The 11,501-nt window shown below is 42.8% G+C and overlaps 1 protein-coding gene across 2 annotated transcripts in view; it reads right to left on the bottom strand.

Moving 5' to 3' along the window:
• Positions 1-3,130, bottom strand: part of SPO11 (SPO11 meiotic protein covalently bound to DSB) — a 14,423-nt gene extending 11,293 nt beyond the window's left edge. The window contains exons 1-2 of one of the 2 annotated variants that reach the window (XM_010841813.1): positions 3,000-3,130; positions 1,021-1,134 (exon numbers count right to left, since the gene is read on the bottom strand). In XM_010841813.1, the coding sequence (XP_010840115.1) occupies positions 1,021-1,134; positions 3,000-3,130 (245 nt within the window). The remainder of the gene's footprint in view (positions 1-1,020; positions 1,135-2,999) is intronic. The other variant, XM_010841814.1, reaches the window with a different exon arrangement.
• Positions 3,131-11,501: the final 8,371 nt, after the last annotated feature.

Here is an 11,501-nt window from a genome sequence, read left to right as displayed (position 1 = left end):
CGTGTGTGTGCATGTGTGTGTATTTCTCTCCTGGGAAGACAGGGTACGTGACTATTATAAATTATTCCACAATTTTATTAGCATTTTGCTTATTGATTTACTACTTTTATTCAATTTAATAATAAGTTTTGAAATATTTCATTTAATTTACCCCGAAAGTTACAGTAATGAAATAAGTTTATACTAGGTTGTTAAATTGAACTGCCAAGCCTGCCCTAAAGATGGCAGAAGGCACCAGGCAAACAGGCCAGGTAACAGCTGCTTCTAGGTTTGGTGAAATCCACCTTGCAAAATATGATTCAAAAGTTTACAGTTTCACTAATTATATTGATCATAAAAGAATAATGAATGACTAAGAGCCTTAAGATTTCTTTCATTCTTTTCCTGTAACTCTTACTGAGGACTAATTTTGCAGTGTTTCTCATTGTTTAGTGAAAAGGGTCTACAGGTTGAGGACCTGAAAGAATCCAACTATGTAACTAGATTCCAAGATTCTGATAAAGCTGTTTGCTGATTTTCCCCTCTTGGGGACATGACTCCACAGGAAATCTGCTAAGAGAATGAGCCATTGCAATGTGTTCTGTGCTCAGGATACATTTATTTTGGTCTCAATATCAGGGCTGGTTATAGCTCCCCTGAGCAAGTGGTTTGCCTCTGCAGTACAGATAAGAATTCTGATGGTGATATTCTCCCCTTTGAGTGCTAGAAAGCTTAGATCCAAGGCTGGCGCCTATTTTTAGCAGGACTGTAAGACTTTATCATATGCATTTTGAATTCTAACTTCTTTTGGTGCTCCATTTTTTTGTTCCTAGCATTGTTTTCCCTTTGCCTTATCTTTAACACCTACTTCTAGTTTATATAACCTGCCTGTATGGTATGTATTTTATAAACTTCCTTAAATCCTTTTTGGCAGGGTAAAGGCAACAAATAGAATTAAATCCAACTAGAACGCTAACTCACATAAATTCTAATAATGACTTAGATAATGCACTTAAAAATTTAAAAATGCAAAACGCCCACTTTATATTTTCCCAGCTTGATCTGTTGTCTATTGTGAATGCAGGCGCTTCATTTCTTGCCAAGCTTGTGACTATGTCTTGGATAATTTTTTCTATAGATGAAAGAACCTCAGAACTGAAACAATAAACACACAATGATTCAATCTTAATTTTAAATTAGACCTTTACAATAGGTAACATTTCTCCAGAATATTAATTTTTTGTTTCACTGGTTGTTTTTTAAGACTAGATGATACATGTCAATAATACTCTCTCCCACATGAGTAATACATTAACTTTTAACATGAGTAATACATTACAACAATTGTATTGGTAGTGGTGAATTTCAAAGAAATTTCATTTGCTTGTAATTTTACTTCTCAAACAATTACCAACTTAAGTAATATCTCCCTTTTAATGACCAATTTATAAATACATTAATATAAATGTATTGATACAATGTATTGATATAAATACATTGATCTTCAGATCAACCTACTTTAAATACACACTCATTGCCTTGAAATACTACTGATAAATCTTTTAACTGATGTAATACTGGCTTTGAATTTATTTCCCCAAATGCAATGTGAAAATATTTCCAAAAAACAGTTCTTACTGTAGTGTGTTACCCTAATTGATGTCATGTCATAAATCAGCCCTTTTGAATTTTAGTGATACAAAAAGAAAAAAGTTTAATCATTACCATAAAAGGGCTTGGCAACTACTACACCACAGAAAATTATTAAGACTTAGCCCAGTTTTCTGTCAGCTGACTCTTAATTTCACAAGCCATCAGCTTCAAAAAATGTTATTCTGTTATAAACACCATAAAAATATTGCCTAGGAAGGAAAATCATATTAAATCTAGAAAATGCACAAAATGTAGTGTTCTAATTTCCATAGAAACTTCACAGCTTTCATTGAAAATGCATGTATCAGAAAATAACTTTTAAAACATTCAATATTTTCTAATTTGGGGAGCAAAAACTGATTCAAGTATCTTATTCATTTTTCTAGTTTGGAAAAAAAGCTGCAGTAATATTATGACCAACTTTAAAACAATCAGATTTACATCTGAAACCTAAACAGGGACTGCCACCCCCTTCTTTTACCCTCTTCTAGTACTCCCTTAAACTAAAACATTTTGTAAATTTGTTTGAAGGTTTTTTTGGTAGTTGGTTTGGGCTTAAATGACAGTAATTTGTTTAAGTGAAAAACCTTGCTGATAAACTAGAAAAGCAGATCAAGTAAGCGGAACAACAGAGCATTTTAAGTGAAAGTGGTGAATAATGTAAACATATTTCCTGCAGTTAACTCCAGGTTGGGCAGCTGGAGAACCTCTGTAATTGATTTTATCAGCACCACACTCTAAGCTAAACTCTAACTGCTTTAACTGATTTAAAGAAATGTGTGTTTTCTTCCCTTTCAGGTCCATAAATCCCATTGTCTTACTATAAACCACTTAAAATGTGTTGACTGCCTCATTCATTTTGATAAAACACACTTATTAAGAACTTACAACACTGATTTCCCCCCACCTTTTCGTAAAAAAAAAATGCTTGAAAACTTCTAAATTTCCACAACTTAAAAAAAATAAACACCAAGCCAAACTGTGCCTTAAACTCCTCAAACTGTCCAGATCTCAGGAAACCTGTGACCCCAGCTGTGGGGATGCTCCTGGAACATTCTAGAAGACACGGGGTGGGAGGGGTTACTGTGGGGGTGGGGTGTAAGTGTGGCTGGCGCCTGGCTTTTTGAATTGAGAATAAATTAACAGAAGAAATAGGGGGCACTAAACAAGGGCCTTTCTTGGGGTTCAGGGCTGGTGGGCCAAACAGGCCTCTGTGGCCTCAACATTCTGAGGCAGCCTTGCTCTCCAGACTGGGGAGACGGGAAGGGGGCCCAGCATTTCTCCACAGAGCACCTCAAGCCTGGCTGGGCAGAACCTTCTTGCTCCCTAACTCCCAGCCGTCTGTGCCCCAGAAAGAGCCCGTATACCTGGAAGCCAAGCGCATCCCCCCGCCCGCGGGCTCCTCGCCGCCTCTCCTCAAGGCGGCCAGGAGAGAAGCCCTGTGCCGGTCCAAAACCTCGAAAAACGAGGCCTCAGGGCCCCTGGGCGTAAAGGCCATAAGGAGCCGCTGCAACAAAAGCGTCCAACAACAGGAGCTCCACCTGGCCTGAGATCACCCTTCTCTGTACCCACAATGCACTTCCAGGGTGGGGCCTGGAAGGACAGAGCTCCTCTCCCGAAGGGGGGGGGCGGACTGCGCATGCGCACACCTCACCCCCAGGTGGGGCTGGACTAACGGATGTGCATAGCGCTTGCACTGACTGAGACATCTGTGCGCAGGGCTCTATCAGGTGCAGTCTCACCTGGGCCCCTTCCTGGGTACCTTCTGACAAGCCTCAGGGACCAGCAGGATATATTTGGGGTGTGGTACCAAGATTTGAGACCTTGAAATGGTTTTATATCTCCTTTTTTGGGAATATCTCCCAAATATCTCCTATTTAGGAAAGTCGTATCAGTGATTTTTCACTAAAACAAGTAGTTATGGCTATCCAACTGTGTATCAGACACAGTTCTAGGCACTGGGTGCAGATGAGGATCAAGGCAAACGAAATTTCTGCCTTTGCTAGCGTTCATGTAGTAGCCTAGGGCTTAAAAACCTATTTCATTCGGCCGCTCCCTTTAAACTCTCATAACCACACCAGTGGGGATTTTGCAAGAGAGGAGAAAGCAGTCCACAAGCCCAGGCAAGCCTGGGTTAATATCCCAGCTCCATCACTTTGTTGGGCTGCCAGATTTTGCAAATTATAACACAGGACCCTCAGTTAAAATTGAATTGCAGATAAACAGTGAATACTTTTTTTAAGGATAACTTGGTCCCATGCAATCTGTGGGACACTCTTACTAAAAAATGATTTCATTGTTCACCCAAAATTCTTATTTAATTGTTCATCCAGTATTTTTAACCTAGCAATCCTCCCCTTGCAGATTTGAACTGAGCCTTCACTCCTACTCTCTTCTAGAGCAAAAGACAGAAATTCTGAAGCCTCAGGGAAGGAGTGCTGCCCCTGGGGGACAGTTTCCTTGAGGGAGAGGAAACAGGGAGAGGCCTTGGAGCAAGGTGGCACTGAGACCTTCCTAGGGAGTAGGGGGCAGGATGGTGTCCTGGGGTCTTGGCCCCAGAAGAGCCACCTGACAGCAGGCTCTCTCCAGAGAACTGTTTTGTTCCCTCAGTTTCTGGTCATTTGATACTGTTGAAACAAAACCTGCTTCCCACCATAAATAACAAACTCCCTGTGTTGATAATGATGACTGTCTGTGCCAAGCCCTGTGCTGAGGGCCTTTATTATTATCAACACTAATACTTCCTCATTGCCTACCCTACACTAGGCAATTGTAGCCTGCCCTAGGCAATTGTAGTTACTGAGGACACGTCTGTGAGCAAGGCAGACAGAGTCCTTGCCCTTAGGGGACTCACAGTCTAAGGGAAGGGGGAAATTGAGGAGAAATAGGTGAACACTAAAATAATTGAGGGCAAGCTGTGCATTTGAATCAACAACCCTATGCAGTAAAAATTATTCTCCCTGTTTCACAGATGAAGAAACTAAGGCTTGGAGAGCCTGAATGGGTTGTACAAGACTGCATTGTGATCAGCACGATGAAAGGTAAATCTCGACTCCAAAGTGGAGCTCTTACCATTAGGTTATGAGGCACCACTGAGGGTCTGGCTGGAAATGGGTCATAATTTTGCAGGGGTTTCTTTGATGGGTAGAATTGCCCTTCCGGCCTCAGGTTTCTCACCTTTCAGATGAAGGCTTTGCAGCAGCTGGGTTCTCCATGAGAAACAAACAAATAAAAGGTCTTTGAACGGAGAGGCTGAGTGGGGTGCCTCTCTCCCAGGACTGGGACCATCTGACCACTGGTCTCTGTCCCTCAGGAGGGCAGAAACCCTTCTGTATCACATAGCGCTAACACTCAGCCAGAAGCCAATGAATGGCCCCTCTAGACCTGACATGAAATGAAAGGTCCTGAGCTGGGTGGGGGCCGGGGCAGGGGATCTAAACAGTGAAGGGAACAAACCCATAATAAAGCTGGCCTTCCTACAGGCAGAAACTGCAAGGTGCAGACAGGCCTCTCTGGGACTCTCCCTGCATGGACCAGAAGGGGCGGCTGAGCCCTCCTCCCAGGCAGCACATCCCTGCCCTCAGTTATCTACTTCCACTCAGGTAACCCGCATGCACCTCCTTTACATCAAAGTGAACTGGCCCAGCCCTAGGCTGAGAGGAAACCAAAAAAACAGATTCTATCCCTAGCGACAGATTGCAGAGGAAACTCAGGTGCCACTTTGCAGGGCAGTCCCAATACCAAGTTCTTTCCTCCTGCTGGTCCACTGCGCTCAGCACAGGGATGAGGGCCAGGGTCAGGGAGCTCCCCAAACTGCATTCCAACTGCACACACTTGAAACAGTGAAGAGCTTTTCCCCAAACCTTTCTTGCAGGTCTTTCCTCCAAGCTTAGCCTGTCACTGAGAAATGTGTTTGAGGACCAGTGGCTTCACGATGGTTAGAAAGAGCATCATTTAAATTAGGTGCAATGATCGTTTCTGTGTCTAACGCACCAAGAGGTGGGGAAGGATGGGGAGGCCCTTTCAGCAAACCAGACAGGAGAGGATCCTTTGCTTGGTATATTTAAACAAAGGGTTTTTTTCCTTGAAGCAAATGTGAATGAATTTTAACATCTTGTCGAATTCTTGAGAGGAAAAGAGTAGAGAAAATGCTATAATATCTTTACTTCTTGGGGCTTTATAAAGTGTTTTACTTTTGTGTGTATATTTTTAAACTTTTAAAAAATTGTAAGAATGATACACGCTTCCATAAAATATTTACGTAATTCAGAAGATATGAAGTTAAAATGAACGAACTGCAACTCCATTGCCCTTTGTCCTGCTCGGGACTCTGTGATCCTTCTGACCCTGGAATTAGTCCTTCTTGCCCCAAGGGCCTTTGCACTTGCTCTTCCCTTAACAGCCTGGAATGCTTTGTCCTCTTTTCTCTCCGTGCTTTCTGCCCTCCCTCCCTAAATCCAGCCTGGCTCATTTTCCTGTGTCCTTCAGATCTGGTCTGGACCTCTTTCCACACTGCCCCTAAGTCTTGACCCCTGCTTTTTCCTTGTCTTGACATGCCTTCCTTTCTCTTCCCCGGGGAGCAGGCGCTGAGCTCAGCCAGTGGTCCCGGTTCCTCTGTGCCTGACACAGGGAAGATACTCAGCTGTGCTTGTTGAATGACACCCTGAGGGATTTATCTCTGTAATCTCTCTTTAGTATTTCATCCAGTCATCTTTCTACAGATGCCCAAAGAAGCATAATTTTTAAAAGTAATTTTATTTCTTTATTTTTGGCTGTGCTGGGCCTTTGTTATTGGGTGGGCTTTTTTTTCTAACTGTGGCAAGCGGGGGCCACTCTGTAGTTGTGCTGTATGGGCTTCTCATTGTGGTGGCTTCTCTTGTGGAGCATGGGCTCAAGGGCTTCAGCAGTTGCGACTCCTGGGCTCTAGAGCACAGGCTCAGTAGTTGTGGCCCTCGGGTTCAGTTGGTCCAAGGCATGAGGGATCTTCCCAGATCAGGGATCGAACCCATGTCTTCTGCATTGGCCATCGAATTCTTTACCACTGAGCCACCAGGGAAAGTGAAAGTGAATGTCACTCAGTCGTGTTGGACTCTTTGAGACCCCATGGACCATACAGTCCATGGAATTCTCCAGACCAGAATACTGGAGTGGGTAGCCTTTCCCTTCTCCAGGGAATCTTCCCAACCCAGGGATCAAACCCAGGTCTCCCACATTGCAGGCAGATTCCTTACCAGCTGAGCCACAAGGGAAGCCCAAGAATACTGGAGTGGGTAGCCTATCCCTTCTCCAGGGGATCTTCCTGACCCGCATATTGAACTGGGGTCTCCTGCATAGCAGGCAGATTCTTTACCAACTGAGTTATGAGGGAAGCCCAGCATAATTTTTTAATATGAATAAGCCTCTACTGTGAATTATTCTGGTGTTGCTGCCACTGGTCATAACATCAAACATGCAAAATCTTATTTACTCCTTCCCATTTTAGGAGAGAAAGTTGAGGCTCTGAGAAATATAAGTGAATTTGCTGGGTTTTCTAAAGATGCAGATGACAAAACATAGACAGGAATAGTTTCTCGGCTCTCAGCCACTATATGATATTGCCTCTAAGCCAAGGTAACTTAGGGCTGATGAATAAATTCACACATTTTTCATAGCCAGTGATTGTATACCTGGATTGTAGGTTGTAAGGCAGAGCAATGAAACAAAGTTAAATTGAATTTTAATAAGAGCCCCAAAATATTTGTAATCCTGTAGGTCATTTGATTGATGAAGTCATGCTTGTTTTTAGGGAGGGGCTATGTAATCCACTCCCATAGACCCAACACCAGCTGCCATGATTGGTCAACCAGGAGTTTGTTTGGATTTTCCCATAAAATGGAAAACCCCAAACAAACATTTTGGCCAATCCAGTACATCCTCCCTTTCCCCACCCTCATTCCAGATTATTTAGAAGCAAATCCTGGGTATTACTTCATCCACAGTATTTGAACAAATATCTCTAAAGCATAAGGATCCTTTAAAAAATAACCATGATCCATTATCATATCAAAACTTGACTTCACAATCATCCTTTCATATCACCAAATATGCTATCACTGTTGAAATTTCCCAGAAATTTCATGAATTGTTTTCAGTTTGTTCTTGTCAAAATGCAAACAAGGTGCATCTGTGCATGGCTGCGGATTGATATTTCTCTCATTGCTATTGTTGCTAAGTCATGTCCGACTCTTCGAGACCCCATGGACTGCAGCACACCAGGCTTCCCTGTTCTTCACTATCTTGCAGAGTTTGCTCAAACTCATATCCGTTGAGTCAGTGATGCCATCCAACCATCTCATCCTCTGTTACCCACTTCTACTCTTGCTCTCAATCTTGCCCAACATCAGGATCTTTACCAGTGAGTTGGCTTTTCATATCAGGTGGCCAGAGTATTTTAACTTCAGTTCAGCACCAGCCCATCCAGTGAATATTCAGAGTTGATCTCCTTTAAGATGGACTGGTTTGATCTCCTTGCAGTCCAAGGGACTCTCAAGAGTCTTCTCCAACACCACAGTTCAAAAGCATCAATTCTTTGGCACTCAGCCTTCTTCATGGTCCAACACTCACATCCATACGTGACTAGTGGAAAAACTGTAGCTTTGACTGTATGGACCTTTGTTGGCAAAGTGATGTCTCTGCTTTTTAATACGCTGTCTAGGTTTGCAATAGCAATCTTCCAAGGAGCAAGCATCTTTTAATTTCATGGATGCAGTAACCATCCACATTGATTTTAGAGACCAAGAGAATGAAATATGACCCTGTTTCCGTATTTTCCCAATATATTTGCCATGAGGTGATCCAACCAGTCCATTCTAAAGGAGATCAGCCCTGGGTGTTCTTTGGAAGGAATGATGCTAAAACTGAAACTCCAGTACTTTGGCCACCTCATGCGAAGAGTTGACTCATTGGAAAAGACTCTGATGCTGGGAGGGATTGGGGGCAGGAGGAGAAGGGGATGACAGAGGATGAAATGGCTGGATGGCATCACCAACTCGATGGATGTGAGTTTGAGTGAACTCCGGGAGTTGGTGATGGACAGGGAGGCCTGGCGTGCTGCGATTCATGGGGTTGCAAAGAGTCGGACACAACTGAGTGACTGAACTGAACTGAACTGATAGGACCAGATGCCATGATCTTCAGTTTTTGAATGTTGAGTATTAAGCAAGCTTTTTCACTCTCTTCTGTCACCTTCAATCAAAAGACTCTCTAGCTCCTCTTCACTTTCTGCCATTAGAATGGTATTATCTGCATGTCTGAGGTCATTGATATTTCTCCCAGCAATCTTGATTCCAGCTTGTGATTCATCCAACCTGGCATTTTCCATGATGTACTCTGTGTAGAAGCTAAATAAGCAGGGTGACAATATACAGCCTTGACATATTCCTTTCCCCATTTGGAACCAGTCCATTGTTCCATGTCTGGTTCTAACTGTTGCTTCTAGACCTGCATACAGATTTCTCAGGAGGCAGGTAATGTGGTCTGGTATTCTCATCCTTTTAAGAATATTCCACAGTTTGTCGTGATCCATACAGTCAAAGACTTTAGTGTAGTCAATGAAACAGAAGTAGATTATTTTTTTAATTCCCTTGCTTTTTCTATGATCTAGTGTATGTTGGCAATTTGATCTCTGGTTCCTCTGCCTTTTCTAAATCCAGCTTGTACATCTGGAAGTTCTCCATTCATGTACTACTGAATCCTAACTTGAAGGATTTTGAGCATAATCTTTCTGGCATGTGAAATGAGTGATATTTCTCTTAAGACTCTTTCATTCTAGAGGATTCTCTCTTTTCCTTCCTTGCAGTTTACTTGTGGGAGACACCAAGTCATTTGTTCCAGAGAGTTTTGTGCAGTTAAGAGTTTGTGGGTTATATCCCTGTGGTACCATTTAACATGTTTTTCTGTCCCTGGTAGTTCCTACCAGTAAAAAGTAAAAGTGCCATTTAGGGACTTGACTGTTTCTGGGTTTTGTGATGGTTTTTTTTTTTGGCGGGGTGGGGGGGATAAAAATATTCAGTAGGTGGTTGGAAATGTTTAGGGCCTCCAGTCTAACCTTCCAGGGTCTCTGTGGCTGGGACCTCCAGCTCAAGATGCTTCAAGCAAGCCTGAGCCTTTCATTAACAGAAGAAGCCAAGCCTAGAAGGTTTAGTAGTGCACAGCAGAATCCCTGCAGAGTTCAAAATCCCTTAGCGGAAGACCACCCGGGAGGAGGAGACCCAGGAGAGCTTTAGAAGCTGCAGGTCCATCCCACTTCATGTGGGTCTGCAGGAAAGTTCCTCAGGCTGGCTCCCTCTCTGCTTGCCAGCACGCAGGGTGGCCCACAGCCTCAGGCTGACTCATCCTCTCTGCCATGTATTTCTTTCTTCCTCATACCCCACGCTCATCGCTCTCCTCCACTCACCCCTGTCGTCGGAACTACTGAAGCTGGGACCTAGAGACACCCCACCATGACTACTTTCCACTCTTGCTCCAAGGTCTAGTCCCACTTTATTTGAAAAATCAGCCGACACCTAGCAGAGACTTGCTTTGATTTTAAAAGACTTTAAAAATTTTAAAGTAATTCTCATCTTCCTCTTCTGCTGTTTCTTTTCCTTCTTTTATTGTTTGTTTTCCATCTTAAAGACTTCTTGGCAACTGGTTTCAGGAGAAAGAGATCTTTTACAAAAGACCAGAAGGCATGCTCCACGCCCACAGCCAAGGTGATAAAACTCCTCAGGTGTTTTCCCCTTCCACTGCCAGTGTCGACCGAGCCCAGGCACGCGCCAGGAGGGCTTCCCAGTACCTGTGGACGGGTTTGTGATTCATCCAGCACTCAGAGACAAGCTGCTGCCTGGCACCCAGGTTCTTCTTGGCACCAGAGATTCAACGAACTAGAGCACCAGATGTCCACATACACACTGCTGGTGTTTTAGTGAGGAGGACAGATTATAAGGAAGAAAACCCAAGAACACGTCATAAATTCAATAATGGTGTGCTACAAGGAAAATTAATCCAGGTGTTACGGGAGTGAGTGACTGGGTGGAAAACAGCAAAGAAGATGGACAGACAAAACCTGAATAATGAGGAAGTTGGGTCCAAGTCTTGGCACTGTCCCTTCGTGTCAGTGTGATCTCCAGCAAGATTCTCAACCTCTCTGGGTTTCAGTGTCTTCTTTTGTGAAATGAGGGTATTAGTGATATCTACCTTTTAGGGCTAGCATAAGAAGTAAATTAGTTAATATGTATAAATGAGTCAGTGTATGTCTGGCCTATTGTGAAAACTCAATAAGTTTCATTTCTTATTAAGACATGTTCCTCTTAGGAGTGTCCTTGTGCATATCTACAAATTGAAGGCTCTGAGAAGTCCTGCATTAAAACCTTACTGAACTTGTTTGGCTTACATTTGCTGAACTTACTTTTTTCATGACATTCCCTCATGAATGTTCAGGAAACCAAAGCTCCTTAGAACACATTTTAAAAACAGCTTTATTGATCTAAACGTAAGACCAGAAACTATAAAACTCCTAGAGGAGAACATAGGCAAAACACTCTCTGACATACATCACAGCAGGATCCTCTATGACCCACCTCCCAGAATATTGGAAATAAAAGCAAAAATAAACAAATGGGACCTAATTAAACTTAAAAGCTTCTGCACATCAAAGGAAACTATTAGCAAGGTGAAAAGGCAGCCTTCAGAATGGGAGAAAATAATAGCAAATGAAGCAACTGACAAACAACTAATCTCAAAAATATACAAGCAACTCCTACAGCTCAATTCCAGAAAAATAAATGACCCAATCAAAAAATGGGCCAAAGAACTAAATAGACATTTCTCCAAAGAAGACATACAGATGG

Source organism: Bison bison, unplaced genomic scaffold (genome assembly GCF_000754665.1).
Source record: "Bison bison bison isolate TAMUID 2011002044 unplaced genomic scaffold, Bison_UMD1.0 scf7180017864167, whole genome shotgun sequence".
Classification (NCBI taxonomy): Eukaryota; Metazoa; Chordata; class Mammalia; order Artiodactyla; family Bovidae; genus Bison; species Bison bison.
Note: the sequence above shows the minus strand (reverse complement) of the source record. Positions and strands in the feature narration are given on the sequence as shown.